The following is a 22979-nucleotide window of genomic DNA, read 5'->3' as shown; positions in this document are numbered from 1 at the left end:
CGGCTACCTCTGTCCACTTTGCAACGTACCCGACACTCTGGCACACTTGCTCCTGGAATGCCCGTGGCAGGAAGGCAGCGAAATGCAACCAGAAACGCACGCAAAACGAGCAATAGAAGCAAACGACCTATTTGAAACGTGGGAGGCCAAGCTATCCCTCGGGGACCTGGAAGACCAACGACAACTCGTCGCCAGGGCCAAGAGGGCAGTCGAAGCCAGAGGGTTCCTGGACTAAGGAGCCTTCCCACCTTAGGGTGATACCCGGCCTCGCTCGGCACACTGTTTCGTTTAATAAACGTTTCTGTTTCTCTCTCTTCTTTTCGAGGGAAATTTAACCCGTGTAATGATCGCACCCCTGAATTTGCGTCAATTTTTGTGACAAAAAAGTGCGATCATTATGTGAGTAAATACGTTATAAGGGTTGGTTATATTCCGCACATTCCTCTATCACCTGATTGATAGTGTGAATATGGTCTTATGTTGAGTAGCCTTTACGGAATCCTGCCTGGTCCTTTGGTTGACAGAAGTCTAAGGTGTTCCTGATTCTATTTGCGATTACCTTAGTAAATACTTTGTAGGCAACGGACAGTAAGCTGATCGGTCTATAATTTTTCAAGTCTTTGGCTTCCCCTTTCTTATTGATTAGGATTATGTTGGCGTTCTTCCAAGGTTCCGGTACGCTCGAAGTCATGAGGCATTGCGTTTAGAGGGTGGCCAGTTTTCCTAGAACAATCTGCCCACCATCCTTCAACAAATCTGCTGTTACCTGATCCTCCCCAGCTGCCTTCCCCCTTTGCATAGCTCCCAAGGCTTTCTTTACTTCTTCCGGCGTTACTTGTGAGATTTCAAATTCCTCTAGACTATTCTCTCTTCCATTATCGTCGTGGGTGCCACTGGTACTGTACAAATCTCTATAGAACTCCTCAGCCAGTTGAACTATCTCATCCATATTAGTAATGATATTGCCGGCTTTGTCTCTTAACGCATACATCTGATTCTTGCCTATTCCTAGTTTCTTCTTCACTTCTTTTAGGCTTCCTCCATTCCTGAGAGCATGTTCAATTCTATCCATATTATACTTCCTTATGTCAGCTGTCTTACGCTTGTTGATTAACTTGGAAATTAATGTGTACCTGCTATATTTTTTTACTTACGCCTACACAACTGCAATATATAGTGATCTTTGCAGGCACTTCCTTGTGTATAAAATTTTCACAAAGAGCATCGTGCTGTAGCTTATTTACCTCGTTGTAGACTGCAAATTGCTGCTATCTAACCAAGCAGCATGTACAATTACTTCAGTGCTTTCTTGCACACAGAATCAATGTTCCACAACCACGAAATGTTATGATGAAACCACTGCCTAATTACTTGTACTCAAGAACCCATACATTCTATCTCGCAGTAAGATGGGCGTGACTTGAAAGTGGTATATAGTTGCAAGCAGATGCTTTTTGTCCATGTGCCTTCTAAGTTGGCATGACATGGCTTACCTGCAGCAATGAGTGCCAATACAGGCTCGTAATAGGTTAAATATGCAGCAACCTACTCAGAAATAAGTGAAATGATGGCAATAATTCCTGGTTGATTCTCTTTTTGAATGTAATGTCAGTGGTCTCAACTTTTTATTCACTGTCCTAATAGTTTCTGAAACGTGCAAAGTTATTTTGCTGCAAGCAGAATTCTGTGCATTGAAATAAAATTTCAAAGCGATGCTTCAAGCGAGCTGAGCAGAGGCATCTACAAGAAAGTTTGTGAAGGCACTTTTGTTATTTTATTGTTTACATGAATCACACTATGGTAAAGTGACTTGCTCACTTTCTTTTCTTTCATTTCAGAACACCACAGGCCTGGTTTCTCCACTGAAAACGTCGGCCTTAGAGACAAGGTATGGTCCATAAAAATATTGCTTTACTCCCAGTGCAGGGAGAGCGTCGCTCTTCTTGCTGCACTGTTTACATATACAGGGTGTTTCAGCGAACACTTTCAAAATTTTTAAAGGTTGCCTGTGGCAGATAGCTCAATTCTAGTTTATGAGCCGGCCTACTTGAAGCGGCAGATACTACTTACACACACAAAAAAAAGAAATGCAAAATTGACTAATTAACAATAATTATCTAATTAACTTTCTGGCTAATTATCTTATGACCCATATTGTAATTTACAAATTCTAGCAGTGGACTTCGCAAGGCGGATCCACTTGGAACGAATTCTCAGGACGACACCAGTTTCGAGATAGAAATTCCCAAACTTTGCGGAGAAATGCATTGGCATTTCAGTTACTTGTGTGCTTCAGTGCATGAAACAATGTTTTGTTAACGAACTAACTGGAACACCTATCCATTTTTCTGCAAACTTCAGGAATTTATATCTCGAAACTGGTCTTGAATGTTCGTTCCAAGTGGATCCACCTTGCGAACTCCATGGCTAGAATTTGTAAATGGCAATATGGGCCATAATGTAATTAGTTAAAATCTTAATTAGTGAATTTTTATTAATTAGTCGATTTTGCATCTCAATTGTTTGTGCAAGTATTGTCCGCCGCTTCGAGTGGACCAGCTCATGAACTAGAATTGTGACATCTACCACAGGCAACATTTAAAGATTTTTGAAAATGTTCGCTGGACCACCCTGTATGTAAGGTTCCTGGTGCTTCACATATGTGCAAATTGCATGGCGCACTTATCTCCCGTCATTGTATACCTTCAAGCACATTCTGTTAGCACATTAGCCCAGTTATGGGCAGTAATAGTAGTAGAAACCTTTATTTGTTATTTTGTAATGAAGTCCCAGAGGGTGGAGCCCTCAGTCCGGATCCCCATTTGTTGCTGCAATCCGTCTGGCCCAGTCAATCGGGTATCGCTGGTCGTCCAAGGCTGTGCTGGAAAGAGTGGCATCCCACTGGGATAGGGAGGCGTTAGGTATTGTAGGAAGGCCGGGTGGTTTGAAGCATTCCCACGTATAAGGGTAGAGGTTTGGGTGTCCCCCACAGAAAGGACATTTGTTCGGATATTGGGTAGGATAAAAAGTGTGGCGGAGAGCAAGGTTAGGGAATGTATTAGTTTGGAGCTGGTGCCAAGCGGCTGAATCTGCATGGTTTAGTTTCACGTGTGGTGGAGAAAACATCCTACAGGATAGTCTGTAGTGTTACATATGCGTGTATGTAAGTGGTATCTTTTCCACCTTGTCTGGGTGGGACTGGCCTTCCACCGGCTCCCGGAGGGTGAGGCCTCAGGCAAGTGAACAATGGTTCATTAGTGGTTTATAAATCATCTACAGAGTGCTTTTGTTAGCACCGGGGAAGCTGAAAACTCGCTATGCCAGCTGACTAAAAAGAAATACTGTCGAAAAGGTGCATTTGTGATTCTTCTAAAGCTTTCTGCAGCTTGCTATCTATGAAATACTGGCTAAAGTCTTTAGTGTGTTCTTGAATCTTTGCCGTGTCACATGTCAGTCATTGCTTAAGTAGCTCACTGGTCTTGCTGTGTGCCGACACCTTTTAAGCATCCATCTGACAAGATCGGAGCCAGTCTGTTCAAAATGTTTCCCTAACCAGCCTTCTTAAAATGTTCACTGGCAAGTTCTGTTCTTCCTGCACCAGTGCTAGGACACCTGTCAAGAGTCCCACTGAACCGAGCCTTGATGTGGTAGCTGAACTGTCGGAGGACACTGGTTCTAGTGGCTCGTTCCAGCGCATTGACATGGACCTCATGGGAGACTTGCAAGAGATTTTCAGCCGTTGCAGCACCACGAACCTGCAGGTCCAGCCGAGCCAAGTGAACCAGTTCGTCTCACCACAGGCACCACCAGAAAAACAGGTCTGTGCTGTGCACTTTAGCAGCCTTTCTTTTTCTCTCTCTCTAACTGAAAGTTATTTTTGTGAATTAAAGATACTTTCTGATCTTGCACATGCTTGTTCTCAACAATACAGTGTTTCTTTTTTTTACTTAGAACAATTTTGTTTTTAAGAAGCCCACAGAAGTTACTCGAAGTATGTTAATACAGTTTAATTTTGTGCCCAGGTGGACATCATTTGCAAAAACATACCAAAGCAATCAATTCACTAATTAAACTACCATAAAAACCCATGTATAGCTCGGACCCGCATATAGTCCGAGGTGTAATTTGTGGACAGGAAAAACGGAAAAAACGTTTTCATCCACATATAGTTTAAGGAAAACGGTCACTGAAAGCATTTACAGTAAAACCTCATTATAATGAAACGGGATATGATGAACTAACGGATATGACGAAGCAATCATGATTCCCCTTGAAATTACAATAGATGCCCATATATTGAAAACCTCATTCTAACGAAGCTAAAATTTCCTCACTATGGGTATAACAAACTTTTTTTAGAGCACAGCTCTTTGGCGCCCGTTCCTGCATTTCGTAGCGCCGTCGTGCCTCGCCATAACCAGCTCCGTAGCCGGGGCCAGCGTGCTGCTCTAGCTGCGCGCGCTCCTGGCACCATTTCTCGCACACGGCGCGAGCCTTGCTCTCTTCGCTCCTCCTCCAATGCTACCCATGTGAGGCGGCAATCAGAGCACCAGCTCTATGGCGGCTGATCTTGATGATGTGCTGCTACCCAAGCCAAAATGCACAGCCTCCGCCATTCGCCACTGCGTGTACCCCCCTTCCCCCCTTCTCTCCACCATGGTGGCGGCCGTACGAGAGCGTGCGGGGTTCTCGGGCTGCTGAAGCGCCGCCTTGGTATCAGCGGACCACGGTGCGCGCTTCCCAAGCTGAAACGCAAAGCCACCTTCAGTTGGCTTGCTAGCAGCGTCAGCGGCATCAGTCAGTTGCTGCCATCTCTTCGCCGCACAACGTTCCTGTGCTACGTGCTGCCTTCTGCAACCTCCCGATAAGCGAGGCAGCTGCGTCAATCTACGCTCCATTTGCGGTGGCTGGTGCGAAATGTTCCGCACCAGACAGATTGTCCGAGGCTCACAGATGGTTTATATTATAATATAATCCGTCTGCCTATATAAGTAGTTTATTTTCAGCCAGTTCTTTCTGAGCCATGAGTAAGGCAACCGGTGGAAGTCCTTCGTCTGCCACTGATGCTAAACGAGCTGCCCGAGCAGAGGCCCAGTGCCGTCGCCGCCAGAATCCAGAGGTGTGCTACGCCGTATCAGGCATTGGTGCAGCAAGTCTAGCATATATCCATCTATTTCTCTGACCACAAAGCTACCTTCATGACAATCAAGAACTGCGAGTGGAGTGTTTCTTGAAGAAGTGAATAATAAAAAGTTGTAACTGTGCATACATGTCTTGCTCGAATTATTTGCCTCAGTATATAGAAAAGCTGAAACAGTGGAAGAGCTGCGCTCAAATTTTGCATTAGGAAGTAATGTAATCGTTGGCAATTTCTTTTTTTTTCCACAACGAGCATTTACTGACCATTTTGGTGCCCATCAGGTCAATGTCTTATAGCGCGCGACATTCGGGTCTCCTGTGCGCATCTCCCGGCCTCCCCTTTCCCATGGAACTGGTGGACCCGCTCGCTCTTCCGCTGTGTGCGTGGGGCAGCGCCGACTGCGGTTTTGTTGTTGCTTGTCATTGCCTCTGTGCACATCAGCGATATCAGTGTTTCTATCAGTTCGTTCGTGGGAGTTCCTGCCACCAGAAAGGAGATGGACAACGGCAAACAGAAGTGCAAAACGATATCAATCAAGCAGAAGGTGGCTGTGCTGAAAGCCGTTGAGTCCAGCGTGAAGAAGAAAAAAGTGGCCAAAGATTTCGGCATAGCATTGAGCACGCTGTCGACGATTTTGAGCAGCAACGAAGCTGTCACCAGTGCTGTGGCACGTGGCGTAAAAGGCGACAGAAAGAAGCTGCGAGCCCCCGCTTTCGAAGCTGTAGAGAAGGCGGTCTTCAAGTGGTTTTTGGACGCAAGAGCAAGCGGCACTCCTTTGAGTGGGGCACTGTTGCAGCGCAAAGCAAGGGACTTCGCGTGCATCGTGGGGTACAACGATTTTGTGGCAAGTGTCGGTTGGCTGCGGCGTTTCAAGGAGCACCACGACATCGTCGGCAGGGCTGTCAGCGGAGAAGCACAATCTATCGACTGCGAAGCTGCAGGGGTGGAGACAAACGTTGGACAGCTGCTAGAAAAATACAGTGCCAAGGATTTGTTCAATGCAGATGAGACAGCCCTGTTCTACCAGATGCTGCAGCAAAAAACCTTGGCCCTCAAAGGTGAACACTGCCAGGGCAGTAAGCAGAGCAAAGTCTGCGTAACCGTGTTGCTTTGTGCCAATATGGATGGGTCGGAAGAGGTGCCAGCCCTTGTGGTCAGAAAAAGTGTGCTACCATGATGCTTCAAAGGCAAACGAAAACACCAAGTGAGTTATGTCTCCAACCTTAAGGCTTGGATGACGAGAGGAATTTTCACACTATGGCTGCGGGAGTAGGACGAGCGGCTGGGCAAGCCAAACCGGAAGGTATGCCTCGTACTGGACAACTGTGTGGCCCAGCTCACTGTCGCTATGCTCAAAAACATCGAGCTATGCTTCTTGCCACCAAACTGCACTGCAGTTGTGCAACCCCTCGAGCAAGGAGTTATCATGAACCTTAATTCGGGCTACCGCAAGCGTGTGCTTGACCGGATTCTGCTCAATATGAGCATGAAACGTGAGTCCACGATCGACTTGTACATGGCAATCGAGATGCTACAGACTGCTTAGATTGCTGTACCGACAAGCATGATTGCCAATTGCTTTCACCAATTGCATTGCATTGCACTCTTTAGTAGAGGTGTGTGAATATTTGAAAAATTCGAATATTATCGAAAATTATATTTTTGATACAGTGAAACCTCGTTAAAGCATAGTCGGCCTAAGCTCGGAAGAAGGACGTACTAAATGGTAGTACTGCTTAACCGAAATCGCATGAGATTGCCGACTTACCTGTCAAAAACAAAGCTCGGAGAGAGTGCGATGAAAGGGGAAAAAACATGCAGTATTTATTCACTTCACGCGACAAAAGTGTTATTTTCGTTTGATGCCACAGCGGCCTAACAGCGATGACCGCGGCCTCAAACTTACTGAAGCTGCGAGCCAGCTTTTCAGCCAGCCCCCTCTTCTTGGCAAACACTCGCATGGCAGATTCCTCGTTGCCGTTGCATATTCTCTGTGCATGGGCGCGGCTGCACTGCAGATGTCGCGAGGCGCCTTTTTCATTGTGGGGTGCTGTTCTCGTCACGATGATTGCATTCGTCAGTCTGTCAAAACGCGCAGCTTCTGCCACTGTTGGGCCTGAATTGCCCGTGCTGGCGCTTTTCGTGTCGTCCTCATCACTGTCGCTAGGTGACACTTTAGCAACAACAGAGGCAATGATGGCGAAAAGTCTAACCTCGTAGCCGACACCTCTTCGCGGTCTCAGCAGCGCTGCCAAGGAACTACTGCTTTGCATTCCAAATGCCACACACCGTAGTCAACAGTAGATTACTGTCAGTTGGCGAGTGTACGTTTATTCAGCCACAGTAGATTACTGTCGCGTGCCAGCGCCGACTTCATGTCACTTTCGATAGCACGAACGATGTTTAATATTTCTTCAATTTTATTCGAGCTTCGGCATGATGCGAGTCCTTGTTTGTACGACGCCACAACGCTCTCTGGCACGGCACCGAAATGATGTTGATGTTGATGTGGCTTCATGGGCAAATGCACAGGGCGCTTAGAGGCCATTGTTCTGATCCATGTTTCTGATCTCAGAGGCTTGTTGTTCTGCCAGGCGACCTTATGGAGACGATGCACCGCCGTGTTTGTGCGATGAAAAGTGGAAACTCTACGTGTTAACCAATACGTACACAATACACTGGTACAGTTTATGCGGATACAAAACACATTGTGTTCAATGACCGCTGAGTCGAGAGTCTGACTTTACTACTTTTAACACGAAACTACTGTTTAAGCGGGTACGGTTTAACGAGGTTCTGCTGTATTTGTATTTGATTCAAAAAATAGATATTCGAAAATGTTCGAATATTCAGTTGGATACGAATATTCGAGTAAAATTGAACAGAAGATTGCTGGCTGTGCAGGAGCAAACATGGTTCTTGGCATTTGCTTTTATCTAATCTAAGAATATTGGGGTGATTTTGCGCTTAGTTTTGTGATAATTACAGTTGAATCCCGCTACAATGAAATTGACGGGGTGCACGAAAAATTTAATTGGCGCGGAAATTTGTTGTGATATTATCAAATACATAGGCGACACGCGACTTGCTGACACAAAAAGCAAGCTTTAATTCCAAGAATCGGTCAGCTTAGCTTGTTGTGCTTCTTGCCAAGTGATGGCACAACGCAGCTCGCATGCCGCCAGCAGAGCCATTGCCTCATCATGGACCTGATGTAACGCCCAATTGTATCGAATGTGTCCATGACCTGCGATGTAGTCGGTGGTCTGGGCTCATGTTGCGCGGCTGTTTCATCTTCATCCGACGAAACAGTCTTTCCGGGTGCTCTTCAGTATTTCTTGGTTTGTCTATTCTTCGCGTACCACCACGCACGAGTCGGCTTGGATGTACTCGTTGGGATGTACACTGGCAGGCACATCTCCACTTTCCTGCAGGGCTGCCCATGTGGCTGAGACTTCATCAAACGGCGAGCCACCTCCATCACTACCTTCGTTCTCAGAGTCTGAAGTCTCAGCACCCTGCTCAATGAATCCAGCCTGGCAGAAGCAGTTGCAGATTATGATGCTTCTCGTTGCGCACCACAAAGCAGCAATCATTTGGAGTGCCATAAAGAGGTCCACTTTTGTTTCGCGGCCCAACTGCGCCTTCAGAAGCAGTCTTTGAATAAGGCGCTCACGGTAGGCCCGCTTTTACGCTCTGGATGACGCCTTGGTCAAGAGGTTAAATGATAGAGGTGTAGTTCGGTGGGAAAAACTTTAACTGCACATTTTCCAGCTTGTCGTCCTCCATGATGTGGGCAGAACAATAGTCTAAAAGTAGAAAACCTTTCGGCTTTGCCTGCCCTTGTCCCGGTTGAAGGCTTCGACCCACTCTCTGAAAATAGCCCGGGTCATCCATGCCCAAGTGTTAGCCACGTAGTTCACGGGTAGGCTCCGATTTCCTTTGAAGCAGCGTAGTTTGGGACTTTTTCCGCTGACCAAAAGTGGCCGCTTGTCCGAACCATCCATATTAGCGCACACAAGCACGATTATTCTCTTCTTACTGTGCTTGCATCTGTGGCAGCACAGCCCCTTAAAATCGAGGGTCCTGGTGGGCAGCATCTCGTAGAAGAGCCCAGTCTCATCTGCATTATAAATATCCAATATCCGTAGTTTTTCAGGATGCCTGTGATGCTGGCTGACATCCACACAGTGGCGCCATCACTATCCGCTAAAGCGGCTTCACTGCACAAAACTTTGCTGATGATGCTATGGCATAACTTGAGTCGGTTCAGCCAACCTGCGCTGGCCTTACAGTAATCGATTCCTAGCATGCAGGGATAATTAAGTGCTTTTTGCCGCACAATATCACCACTATTCTTGGCCTGCATCTCCGTGAACCAGGTATGTAAACTGCCTTGTCCAAGGCCTCATGCACCGGCTGAGTCATTTTCTTGTGCTTCACTGACGTCCCTGCAGCTAGCGCTTTGGCTATAGCATCCTTGCTCTTCAATATTGTCAAAAGAGAGCTCATCAAAATTCCAAATTCTTCCGCGCTGACCCCTTTTTTTTTTTTCTGCTTCAGCCTTGGCAACAACTTGAGCCATCTCTTCTAGCGACAAAAACTTGATTTTCTTTGTCAGCTGCGACATGCTTCAGCTGATGATCCAACAGCTTCAAGAGACATTGACCAAATTGTGTGCAATCATTCGTTGCCAAGCGTGCGTCGCCCGAATGCCTCGTCGCACCCTACCGGAATTTGACCTCTCAGCCGCTACTTCGTATAGTAATTGGTGTTGTACACTGGAGCCATTTTCACAAAACTTTGTAGAAAATGAATAATTAGAAATACTATAAAAATAAAATTATTGCGTGTATGTTGTTTGTACGTGAACCATTTTCCTAACAAATATGATCCAAAACATTTCCTTGGAGCTCGGATGCTCCTCCATAAGAATGCGTTGCATTGCCATCACCAACGCGGCATGGCGGATTTCTGTTTTGTTTACATTGTGTCCTGGCCTGAGCAGCTCCAGTTTGTGCGTGTTTTTTTATGCTATCAAGGTTGATGGTTTGTCAAGGCATGAAAAACAGTTTTAGGGGTTTCGATGAGCTACAGTTTAAATAATTTTGCTCATGTCTGCTCTGTAAAAACTTAATTGAAGTGAAAATGTATCCCCGAAGTAGTTCGCTTTGGAGGGAATTTCGATGCATTATGTTCTATGGGACATTGATGGGGAATGAAAAAATCTTTGTTATGGCGAAGATTTCGTTAAAGTGGACATTGTTGTGCCGGAATTCGACTGTACGTGTTGCTGGTGAAATTTCACCTGTAACGCACATTTAGCCACTAAAGTTGTAAACTGCGCATGAAAGCCAGCATCTCAGTAGCAAGGGACATGGGTTTGTGGACAGCGAGTGTGCACTTATTTATACGCAAGCGTAACTGGCCAGCTAGCGCAATCAGCGAATGTTTGTTCGAAGTCTCGAATGAAGTGGATGAGGAAGTCGCCTAAAGGTAAAGAGAATCGCGCGCCGGGGAAAGTGTAAAGGAGCACACTGAGTGCGCAGCAGAGCAACGCCACCTAGAGGAAAGCCTAGGTGACGTTGAGCAAAGGGGAAGGAGAAACAAGGCGAAGTGGGGCGGAGGAAAGGGGTAGGCGGAGGCACGCTGGGTTGACCTCCTCTGGCAGTTGCTACAAGTTTTGTTTGCGATAGGGACGTACCGGGTTCGTCTCATGATAACATCGTCTTTGCACACCGTACACTGTGTGTGCAAGTGAAACCGTGCGACGGTGAGCCGACGATGATGACTCAATCTCACGTGCGCAAGGGATGAAAGTGGGGAAAGCGCGCAGCCTTCCTATTGAAGGGGGGGGGGGGGGGTGCGTTCTACTCCGGCTGCTGCTGCATATGCCGTGAGCCTTGGCTTGAATACAATCTGCCACACTGACAGCGTAGGCGTCTAGGCACACCAAGGGCTGATAGCTTCATGTGTGCTATAGCACCCATACACTTCTGCGTCACCCCCAAGTGAAACGTCACTGTAACCTTTTTTCTTTGCAGTGCCACCCCCAATTCTGAGCTTATTGTTTGACAGCAAGCGCGATGAGTGACTACTGGCACAGGTTCAAATGCCTCGGAGCTCACGGGTATTTGATGCGGTATTATAAAGCACAGGCTGGTGAGGACAGCTAGTGGGAATTACTAAATTTCCCAATTTAACATGAGCCAAGTACTACACAGTGTTTTTGTATAACAGCTTACTAGTCTAGTTTTTAACATTTACAATGCAATCGCAATGTTTTAACATAACAAATTAACCCAACTTGCTAATAAATGCATGTGCATACCAGTATTCGATGCTCAAAGCGAAGTATTTGTATTAGATTCATATTAGAAATTTTTTTATATTCACACCCCCCCTGCTGCTTAGTCATCGTCATCCGTTGCACTTTCCTCCGAGAGTCCCTTGTCAGAGATATCCTGCCATAGAAGCACATGTTCTGTGGCGTCAAGTGGATTCGATATTGAACACTTCTTGAATGTGCAACGGATGAGCTCCTCAAGAATGCAGGCCTAAGTGTCAGCGATCCACAAGCAGAGAATTGCTGAAAAGGCCCAATTCAGCCATCCGGCAGGAGTCACTTCAGGCTCTCCCGACCTCATCCACTCTATATAGCAGCACTTGATGCGGTTGTTGAATGGTTCATTTATACACACATCAGGCAGTTGCAACTAGGATATCATCCCTTCCAGAATGACGATGAGCTTAGTGCTGAACTCACGCAGCGTTGCTTCACCGAGTCACCCAGGTGGCAGTGAAAAAGCATCCAGTACAAGCCCAAGCAGTGCTCCGGTCCGCCAACATCACAAAGACTTTATCCAATCAAGCACCACTGTTTCATCCACCCACCTCTTTTCTCGACAGCAGACGACATGTTTTGGACACTTCTCCCCTTTCGGCAGTCTTCTGTTTGAACACCACGTAGAGTGGCAGCTTGCGACCATCTGCTGTGCAGGACGTTAATGGTGACCCGTGTCTTCTCATTTCCACATGACCTCACGGAAGCTTGTGTGGAGCCTTTCTGCAGCACCGATCTGGCCCAGATGAAAGTTAACTGACTTTTGCTGTGAAATCATGTGATAGTGAAAGGCCACAAGCAGGTCTTTGTAGCTTTCTGGCAGCTTCTTTGATATTGTTATGGAAGGATAAAAGAAGAGAAAGGTAGAAGAAGATCGCGAGACGCTGGCTGCTGCGTGTTGTTGCTGGTCAACCATCTTAACCACATTGACTCTGCTTGTATATATATTGTAAATACAGTCTGTCTATACTCCCAACATCCCCGTAACATATTGGTAGAGGTGCAGGGTACCACGACTGGAAATGTAATTCCACAGTGGACGTCGCATCACTGTCCCTACCATGAATGATGGTGAGCGTGCAGGATCAATGTCATTGCCACCTCCAATGTCACCGTCGCCAGCTACGTCGCTGTTCCCTTCGCTTGTGGTTGTGCAACCCAAGGATCCCGGAACTTTCTGCGGGACTGTTGGCGCCATTGTTGAAGAGCGGGTGGCTAAATACGAATGCGTGAGTGGAATCAACAGATAGGACCCTATGTTTATGCTAGCTAACCTGTTGTTCTACCTAAGAGGCACGGCAAAGGTGGGGTACAAAAACCACGAAGAGGAGCGAACCAGCTGGGGCCAACGCAAAGAGAAGTTAACAGAGTTGTTTGGCAAACCAGCCAGCCATAAAATTGCCGCAAAGCAGGAACTGGCCTCCTATGCCTAATTCCCCATGGAGCCCTATGTTTCGTACATCCAGGACATGCTAGCGCTTTGTCATAAAGCCAATCACGACATGATGGAAGCTGAGAAGGTCGGGCATGTGCTGAAGGGAATTGCTGACGACGCCTTTAATCTGCTCATGTGCAAAAGCTGCTCTACAGTTGATGCTATCATCAAAGAGTGTTGACAATTTGAGCAGACCAAAAGCCGACATGTCCTGCAACCACTCGCCAGACTTCCCAATACTGCTGCAACGTCGACATGTGAAGATCAGCCCGCTCAGCAGCATGCGTCACCATCAGAGGACGTGGTGTGAATCTATCGACGTGAACTGGATACAATGGCACCCGCAGCTTTCTGTTCACATAGCCCTGACACTACCCCTTTTTCAGTTCCCCTCATACAAGCCATCATTCACCCGCTGTGGTTGCTCAGTGGCTATGGTGTTAGGCTGCTGAGCACGAGGTCGCGGGATCGAATCCCGGCCACGGCGGCCGCATTTCGATGGAGGCGAAATCGAAAACACCCGTGCACTTAGATTTAGGTGCACGTTAAAGAACCTCAGGTGGTCGAAATTTCCGGAGTCCCCCACTACGGCGTGCCTCATAATGAGAAAGTGGTTTTGGCACGTAAAACCCCATAATTTAAGCCGTCGTTCCCCAGGAACTTGAAAACATTGGTCTACATTTTGTCTGTGCTGTCGCCAACCCCAGAGCTAACGAACGCCCTTCTACTATTATCGTTCCACCCTGACGCTTCTGTCCGCATTATCGCAACCCGACTGGAGAACTGCGGACGACAAGCCAATGTTTCACCTGTTGTCGAATTGGTCATGTCGCCCGATAGTGTTGCAAGTCGTGGCCCTCAACACCTCGCACGCCGACCAACTTGAGCTGTTTTGATATAAATTTGTGCAATTTCGCCCACTGCCAAGTCTAACAGCACAGACAACTCTGCTAGGAACACGTGATGCAGTCACTCACCATCGCCGCGCATACACCAGTCTCGTTCCCCGTAAACACGTCGCCCATCTTCCCGTTCACCGCAGCCACGTCACCTTTCGTGTCCTGTGGCTCTTGGCTTTCAGAAAACTAAGAAATGCAGCCCTCATTGCCTACTACTGCAGCAAATCCTCTGTCTGTGCCCACAAAGAGAAGTGTTATGGATGTTAAAATAGACGGCGTACTTGTCCAAGCACTCCTCAACACTTGGAGCCCAGGTATCTTTGACGAGTGCTAGCCTACATAGACATTTAAAGAAGGTCCTCACACCAGCAGCTGCACAGGTGCTTCGTGTGGCCGACAGCAACCTGCTGGTTGTTCTTGGAATCTGTACTGCGCGTTTAAGTATAGCCGGCTGCCCTACTTCTGTTCCCTTTGCTGTTATCGACAACTGCCCTCATGATGTTATCCTTGAATTGAGCTTTTTATCTAATGATTCTGCTCTCAACGACTCCGCAACCGGGGCGTTCTTCAGTTGGAACTGCCTCAACTTGCCGATGCTCCGAGCACTCCCCCCCCCCTTGCACTTGTGCTCGCTTCAATATGTGCGTCTGTCACCCGAAGCAGTCACTTACATCACTTTGACTGTACAGCCACAGGTTCCTGACGGTGAATATGTACTTCACCCCATCGTCGACATGCTTTTGAACCGGAACATTGCAGTTCCACATATGCTGGTCACGGTTACTAATAACGACATTGTTCTTCTGCTTAATTTCAGCCTGTGCCCTCAAGTGCTTCTGGCCAGCATGTTCTTGGCCAGTGTTTCTAGTGGTTCCAAATTTGACATTGAGAGTCTGAATGCCGAGAGTGGTTTATTAGCACCAATTGCAGCTCACAGCTCTGGTTCCTTCACAGATGACTTCGCAAAAATGATTGCACCTGACCTCACCTCTGCACAGGCCACGGACATACGTCTCCTGCTTGAATCATACAGTGACATCTTTGATTTCTGCAACAGGCCTTTAGGCCAAACACCTATTGTTCACCACCCTATAAACACTGGAGACACGAATCCTATTCGTCGGCGTCCCTATCGTGTATCGCATGCTGAACGTAGAGTCATCCAATCAGAAGTGACAAAATGCTCTGCAAAGGGGTCATCGAACCATCAGCCAGCCCTTGGGCTTCGCTTGTCATCCTTGTGAAAGAAAAAGGTGGTACCTGGCATTGTTGCTTCAATTATCGCCACTTAAACAAGATCACGCGAAAAGACATCTACCCACTACCATGCAGTGATGACGCCTCGGACTGCTTCCACGGAACTAATTACTTCTCATCCATTGATCTTTGATCCGGCTACTGGCAGATTTCAGTTCATGAAATGGACCACAATAAGACGGCCTTCATCATGCCTGATGGTTTGTATCAGTTCACAGTCATGCCCTTTGGCCTATGCAATATGATGGATATATGATGAACATATGATGGACTCTCTTCTGCAAGGCTACAAGTGGACCACCTGTCTTTGTTATCTTGACGACGTTATTGTTTTTTTTTCCACGTTCAGCAGCCACCTTACCCAACTCGCTGCAATTCTTGTGGTCTTCTGAAAAGCTGGCCTCCAACTGCACTCTACGAGATATCAATTCGGCCGCCGTCAGATTACAGTGTTGGGACACCTTGTTGATGCACTCGGTGTACGACCAGATCCATAAAAAGTTCTCGCCGTTCACAGGTTCCCTGTGCCATGTTCTGCTTCTGACGTGCACTGCTTCGTCGGCCTGTTCTTTCGCCATTTGTCAAAAAACTTTGCCGACGTTGCTAGGCCTTTGACAGATCTTCTAAAGAAGAACATGCCACTCTCATGGGGCCCGGAGCAGGCTCACGCGTTCGCCGCTCTCATCGGGTTTCTGACCATCCTTCCCATACTTGCCCACTTTGATCCATCTGCACTGACTGAAGTCCACACTGATGCAAAGCGGCCACGGCATCGGCGCTGTTGTCGCCCAACAGCAGAATGGTACCCAGTGCGTGATAGCTTATGCCAGTCGCCTGCTGTCACCTCTTGAGAGAAATTACTCCATCATCGAGGAGCAGTGCTTGGCTTTAGTTTGGGCTGTCACCAAGTTCCGGCCATATATGTACGGCTGCATGTTTTTGCTCATTACAGACCACCACGCCCTCTGCTGGCTGTCTTCCCTGTGGGACCCGACAGGACGGCTTGGACGCTGGGCTTTGCGGCTCCAAGAATTTTCAATTATTGTCAGCTACAAGTCTGGACGTTTGCACAAGGACGCTGACTGCTTCTCTCGTCACCCTGTGGATCCTCGTGATCCTGTTGCGTATGATCCGGTGACCTGCATGATGGCTTTTACTGGCATGACCGACATGCACATTGAACAACAACACGACGAATCCTTACAGCCCATCATCGCCGGAGTGCAATCTGGCAGCACCGACGGCACATGCCACATGTTCGTGCTGCATGACGGCATCCTCTACCGCCGCAGTATCAAATGGCCCCGAGTTGCTCCTTGTCCTTCCTTGTCATCTGTGATCCGTCATTCTCAAACAACTTCACGAGGCACCAACGGCGGGACACCTTGGTGTTTTGTGTCCATACGACCGCGTACAACGGCGGTTCTTCTGGCCGGGTCTCTACTGCTCTGTGCGTCGTTATGTCGCAACTTGCAAATTGTGTCAGCACCAGAAGAAACCTCCCCTGCCACCTGTCGGACAACTCCATCCAATTGAAGTTCCCTCTGAACCTTTCTTTTGCGTAGGCCTTGACCTGCTTGGCCCTTTTCCGACGACGACTAGAGCGAATAAGTGGATCGCCGTCACTACTGATTACACGACACGCTACGCGATAACAAAGGCGTTGCCGACTAGTTGTATACTGACGTTGCCGATTTTTTCCTCCACGACGTCATTCTCCACCACGGTGCACCTCGACAGTTACTTACAGACTGCGGCTGCTCGTTCTTATCTCGAGTTGTCGATGACCTGCTCATGTGCCACTGAGCACCAAGCTGTCCACCGCCTACCACTCACAAACGAATGGTCTTATGGAACGTCTCAACCGAACACTCTGAGATGTTGTCGATGTACGTCTCCAATGATCACTGCGACTGGGACGCCATGCTGGTCTATGTGACGTTCGCATATAACTTGTCCTGACATGACACCGCAGGATATTCACCTTTTTATCTTTTGTATGGTCACGACCCCACATTGCTGTTTGATACCATCCTTATGCAAAAAAGAGGTGAGGCGTGCAGACAGGACACAACAGTAGAGAAGTGGGCAACACGAACGCCGACTATCAACTGAAGGGAGCACTGTGGCGAAAAAAAGAAAGAAGACACAAAACTCATCTGCGCAAGTTCAGGTTCGTGTTGTCCACTTCTCTGCTCTTGTGTCCTGTCTGCACGCCTAACCTCTTTTTTGCATAATGAATCCTTACCAACTAGCTCAGCTTTCTGTCATTCTACGATACCATCCTACCTTCTGTGCCACGTGTTGCAACTGAGTGCGCTCGTGAAGTCATCGATCGCACTCACATGGTGCGTCAAGTCGCCCGATCTTGTTTACTAGCCTCGCAGCATATACAAAAAGAGCATTACGACCTGCGCCATCGCAATGTTAAGTACGCCCCAGGTGCTTGGGGGCTCCTTTGGTCACCATGTTGTTGGGTTGGCCTCTCCCGGAAGCTTCTCTATCGCTACACAGGGCCTTATGAAATCCTACATCAAGTTAACGACATAAATTACGAGATCTCGCCGTTACACTTTGATCCATGCTCAATTCTGACGTCTGTTGACAATGTGCACATTTCGCGGCTGAAGCCATACTTCACTTGCAGTTCTTCGCCTAACCTGGCGCTGAGGCGGTGCTTCAGCACCCGGCGGTCCTCTTACGGAAGGATAAAAGAAGAGAAAAGAAGAATAAGATTGTGAGATGCTGTCTGCCGTGTGTTGTTGCTGGTCAGCTATCTTAACCACATTGACTCTGCTTGTATATATATTGTAAATATAGTCTGTCTTTGCTCCCTACACCCCGTAACAATATAAACGTGTGCCAACGTAAGAAAAATCCAGCACGGCACATAGAACTAGACGCCCAGTGCTTACTTGCCTTATAGTTCATCCACAGAATGGCTTTTTCTCCAGCAATCTCTCTTGCCTTTGCTTGCAGCAGCAAGGTGTGCAGTTTGTTGCTCTTGAATATGTGTGTTAGGTTCAGTTCAACTTCAGGAAACACTCATTTCTTCAGCCCCCGGAAACTTCTCATGCTGCTGCACACTAAGAGAGCTTCCTTTTTGCTTCCTCCAACCGTGAATGCTGCGCTCGTTCACACCAAACTGCAACCCTGCTGATTGCTGATGATTTCGGCAGCTATGATCACTTTTCTTTTAAATGTAGCTGAAAACTGGTTTCGTGGGCCTGACTTTGTGCAAGGTGTGGCCGTTGCAAAGTTAGTGTGGCCGTTGTGATGGCGGTTACAATGGCGACTGATGATGGCGCAGGAACCTGGTGATGATAGTGCCGCCGAGCAATACTGAAACGGAAACTGTGAATTCGGGCTGAAAATTGTTGGGTTCCACTTATACTACAGGGCAGAAATTTAACATACTAAGATCCAGAAAAATACCTCAAACTATGTGCAGGTTTTTACGGTTTTTGTGCAGGTTTTTAGCTTAGTGCACTCTGCAAGGATGTGTGCTAGAGTGCCTTTTGACCGTCTGCAAAAAGGGCATGAAGTGTCATGCTCTGTTGGAAACATCGTGTGCAAGAGCACGGGATGCGCTAGCGACCCCGCTTGCGTGCGTCGCACGATTGTTTGCTGCATTCGGCTGAGTTGCGGATGCGGACGGGGAAGCCTACATCTGCCGCTTCTGTACTGTACAGCCCGATCCGCTGCAGCCAGTCGCTCACTTGTTGCCTTGCAGAAAGACACGATGTTGCAGCCCACAATGCAGCAAGGGCGATTCATGGTCCTCGCAAAAAGAAACCGCAAGACCAACACTGACTGCACAGCTCGTATTAACACGGAGCACGTCATAACACAAGCAGACGACACTTGGTGTGTGGCGGAAGTGCTTGTGTATTGATACATTCTCGTTGTGTATTCTCATTCTATTACTTTTTGTTTTATAAAAACAAATCGGCCAACGTTCCAACATTTATGAACAGCATTTGTTCTCCATAATGCTGAAAAAAGTTTTGATGATGCAACCTGGGTAGCCAATTGGATAGCTCACCCAACTGACATCATGTGTGCCAGCTATGTATGTATATTGTAACGGGGCAGCTGAAAACTCAGGAAGGTGGCGCCGCTGTGATCGGTAGCAATGCACATTTTTAAAACCGTGTTTTACACGGAGCGCCTAAATGTGTCACTTAATGATCAGAAGGACCTACCCAAACGACTTGGTACAGTTGTACAAAATTGTTTCAGGGTCCCTTTGAGTAACAGAATGGCGCATGCGTGTGTGAAAAAAGGGTGCATGCAGAGGTTTCTAGTGGTCATCTCAACCTGTTTCTGAAAGACTGAGGGATGCAAAAAGTGCATCTAAAGAAACAGATGAATAAATGGGATTTAATTTTTGTTAACCACATTTTTTGGCAACCACTGTAAATAGGTAGCAGTGGCTACTTTGTACCTAATGCCTGTGGCCTACTCTTTGGCATGCTACTGGCTTTGCATTGTTTGCATAGAACAGGAGTCTCGCACTCAAGTCAGGCACCGAACTGCACGCATTGCTCAGGGCTCACCACACACTGCATTGTGGTATTTGAGAGAACAGGAGCATTTGTTAAGCCTGAGGCAACACTGTATGGGACAAAGCAGTGGAAACTCAATAGGACAATGCGAACTGCACAAACGGATTTTGCATGTCACATGCTTGAGTCTCCTATTGTTAAACAAGGGTGTATTGAATGAGGAAGGGCACAGAGATTGTCTCAATGCTAACATATGGGCAATGCAGTGAATGAATAGATTGCCTTTGTCCATTCTAGCTTCTGGAAGGTAAAGTCAAAGGAAACAGTTTACTTTGCAATATAAACTCAAAATATTTTTATACAACTTATTATACTCGTAAGCAGTAAAATGTTAGCATCTTATGCAGTTAAACCATGATTTAAAGTCTTCTAAAGGCAAATTTTGAGTCTAGCTAGAGTGATATATTGTAGTCTGAAAATCTCGCAGCATGTGATCTGAGCCAAGACAGGACTTAGTCACTGAGAGAATAGCAATTTAAGACATTGTGTCTCAAGAAGAGAATGCATTGCCAGAGAAACACAAGTGAAGATATGTGACTCATATGTAGGTGCAGCAGAGAAAGCCTGTGGTGTGCGAGCAGTCTCAAAAGCCATGCTCTGCCAGGTTCTACATTAACCAAATTAGAGAGCCACACCAATTGCCCCATTCCTCGCAAATAGAGCTGACAGAGTGTCTAGAAGAGATCACACTGCTGAGCTTTGTAGGAAAATCTACTAAACTTGTATAGACGGCGGCGTCTTTCCCATTTACGTGCAATGTAATTATGTTTTTGTCATCAGTGGTTCATTAAAATTTACCAATATTAGGTGGGACTTGAGATGTCTTACTTGTTTCATGTTTTCACTGCACGGCAGGAATCCTGCATATTTTAACTTCATTTTCTTGCTCTCAAAGGCTCTATTCTTAGTAAAAGTGATGCTTTGGAGATTTTGTAGCACTAATATGTAATGACTTGACTGTATGTTTGTCTTTGTGTCCCGTTAACAGCGGTGGAACAGCTGTGCTAATTGCGCCAAGAGCAGTCCTTTGCACCATCGTGCTCCAAAACAGCATTTTAGCTCAAAATTTGTGCTACTTCTGTGCCAACTGAAGCGTAAGAATGGAAGCGTTTTTCTGTTGATGCTGCCTCGAAAATAAAACTGAAACCCGAACCTAAATCATGCCATCATCATCCTAATCGTGGAAGTCAACAAAGCTGCCATAGCCATGGATAGAGATGATCAGTGTGATGTCGTCAGTTCTCCATTCGCTGTCTTTGCAGTTTTGTTGAATGTCGGTGGATGTTCCAATGTACTGTGTCCAGAATTTTTGTCTGTGCTGTTTGTGCTCCAGTTCGGTATTCCTCGTACCAGTGTGGTATGGAGCTCACTCAAGGAGGATGTCCGATCAAAAAGAAGCCTTTGATAATGTTCAGTCGCACATTGTTTATCATAGTTTTAAAAGTCAGTTTGTCATGACTCTGTCTTATCGTTCGACCCGTTTAGATCATCACCATAAGGTTCACGTCACTACTTGCCGCACTAACACTTTCCTTCATTCTTTCGTCCCATGCACTTCCAAAGACTGGAACCACCTTCCTTCCGATATCATTTCTATTTCAGACCATGACTTGTTTTGCCTTGTTTCTAGACACTGTACTTTGCATCATATTTGAATTTTCAGTTGAGTTGAAAATTGCAACCTCATATGTTCCTGCAGATGTTCTGCAGATGTCATTTTATGTTTAGTTATTTTTATGTATTCCACTCCCCTCTGTAAAGCTTTGTCCGCTTGGGAGTAAGTAAGTGAATATATAAATAGTTGTTGGCGTGTGCCCCCTTATAATGACCTATTAATACTTACTCAACTGCTGCCATATGTTTAATTTGCTTGTGAGTTACGACCTTTTTTGTAACCCTACACGATCGAAAGACGAGATTCTGTGGTGATAATTCCATCAGCTGCCCAATGTTCCACGGCACAGCTGTACTGGACAGATTGTGCACATAGAAGAAACCTGCAATACACGTCAGTAGGGCTTGATGGTTGGGCCCATGGAGCCAAGAATCATAGTCTGGTGGACTCGTGGGATGTAGGCTCACTGTTTGTGTCTGGCCTGCGTTTGTATATTTGATTGTTTATGCAGCTTGGCAAACTGCCGAAAAAAAAAAAAAACTTGCAGACGTACTGTGGCTTTAGTTGTTTGTCTTAGTGCATGGTTTTTGTTGGCATGCTTTGGTTTCACAAACTTTTTTCTTCTTACTCATTTGAAGAGCACCAAATGTGGAAAGTATGTTGCAAGTCTAAATCATAGAAGTGACGATATAGCACCCTATACCAGGAAAGCCTTTCTTTTTAAATAATGAAACTAGTTTGGTAATTTTTAGTCTGAATACCTCATTGGTGTGCAAAATGTCGACTCTGGTGTATTTATCCACTATTTCAGCTAAAATTGCGACCATATCTCGTATATGAATATATGTTGGATCCTGCGCCAAATAAGATTGCTGCCTGCACTAAGACCTGTGCCAAAATGTCAAATGGCTGTTCTACTGCTGCATTAATGATACTATAGGCTTCCGCTAATTCGACTCCGGTTAATTCGATTCCGACGGGCGCCCCTACATTTTCATAGGCCTGAACTTCCGTTATTTTGATCTTAAAAGTAGCCTTCGCCAAATAATTCGAACTTGACTAGTTAGCTTCGCCGCAATAAGCTGTTTTGCGGTGAAACATGCCAAGAATTGAAAAGGTCCGTTGTCACAGGACATATTACGCGTTTCTTAATTATACAGGCGCGCACACGCCGTATCCGGTCACAGCATGAGCACTTGGACGCCTAATAAGCATACTGGAAGCCATTCAGAACTGTTTCTGGCATTGCTGTGGTGATTTGAGCCCTCGTTTCGACCGCCATACCTGTCTCTTATGTGAGACAGGTATGTGGTAGGGCCTAGTACGCGTTCCTTATTCATACGCGCACGCGCGCGCTATCCGTGCACCGAGAAGTGGAGAAAAATCTGTTTTGGAAAAGCTAGCGAAAAGGAAGGTGGTAAAATGAAAAATCTCGGAAGGTCGAGGGGACGTTTAAAGCCAACAGAAGAGTGGGGGGTCTTTCTAAAACTCGGAGGGCCTGCCATGTACACTCATTAGGCGTCTCGATGCTGGTACTGTGACTGGAGGTGGCGCATGTGCTTGTCTAAATTAAGGAACTCGTGCTATGTCCCGTAACAATAGCACCAATCTTTGACTGGTATGCTTCACCGCATAACATATCTGTACTGCGGCAAAGCTAACTTTAAAGGCAAAGACTGCCAAGCGAATTAAAGGCATGTTTCGGCGTTTTTTCTGCCTTTT

The 22979-nt window shown here is 46.6% G+C and overlaps 1 protein-coding gene across 1 annotated transcript in view; it reads left to right on the top strand.

The window, feature by feature from the left end:
* LOC126547968 (DENN domain-containing protein 1A-like) overlaps positions 1 to 22979 on the top strand; it is a 109910-nt gene that overhangs the window by 77205 nt on the left and 9726 nt on the right. Inside the window, exons 20-21 of the mRNA XM_050196033.2 lie at positions 1839 to 1888; positions 3602 to 3818. Of these exons, the coding sequence (XP_050051990.1) occupies positions 1839 to 1888; positions 3602 to 3818 (267 nt within the window). The remainder of the gene's footprint in view (positions 1 to 1838; positions 1889 to 3601; positions 3819 to 22979) is intronic.

Source organism: Dermacentor andersoni, chromosome 1, assembly GCF_023375885.2.
Source record: "Dermacentor andersoni chromosome 1, qqDerAnde1_hic_scaffold, whole genome shotgun sequence".
Taxonomy (NCBI): Eukaryota; Metazoa; Arthropoda; class Arachnida; order Ixodida; family Ixodidae; genus Dermacentor; species Dermacentor andersoni.
Note: the sequence above shows the minus strand (reverse complement) of the source record. Positions and strands in the feature narration are given on the sequence as shown.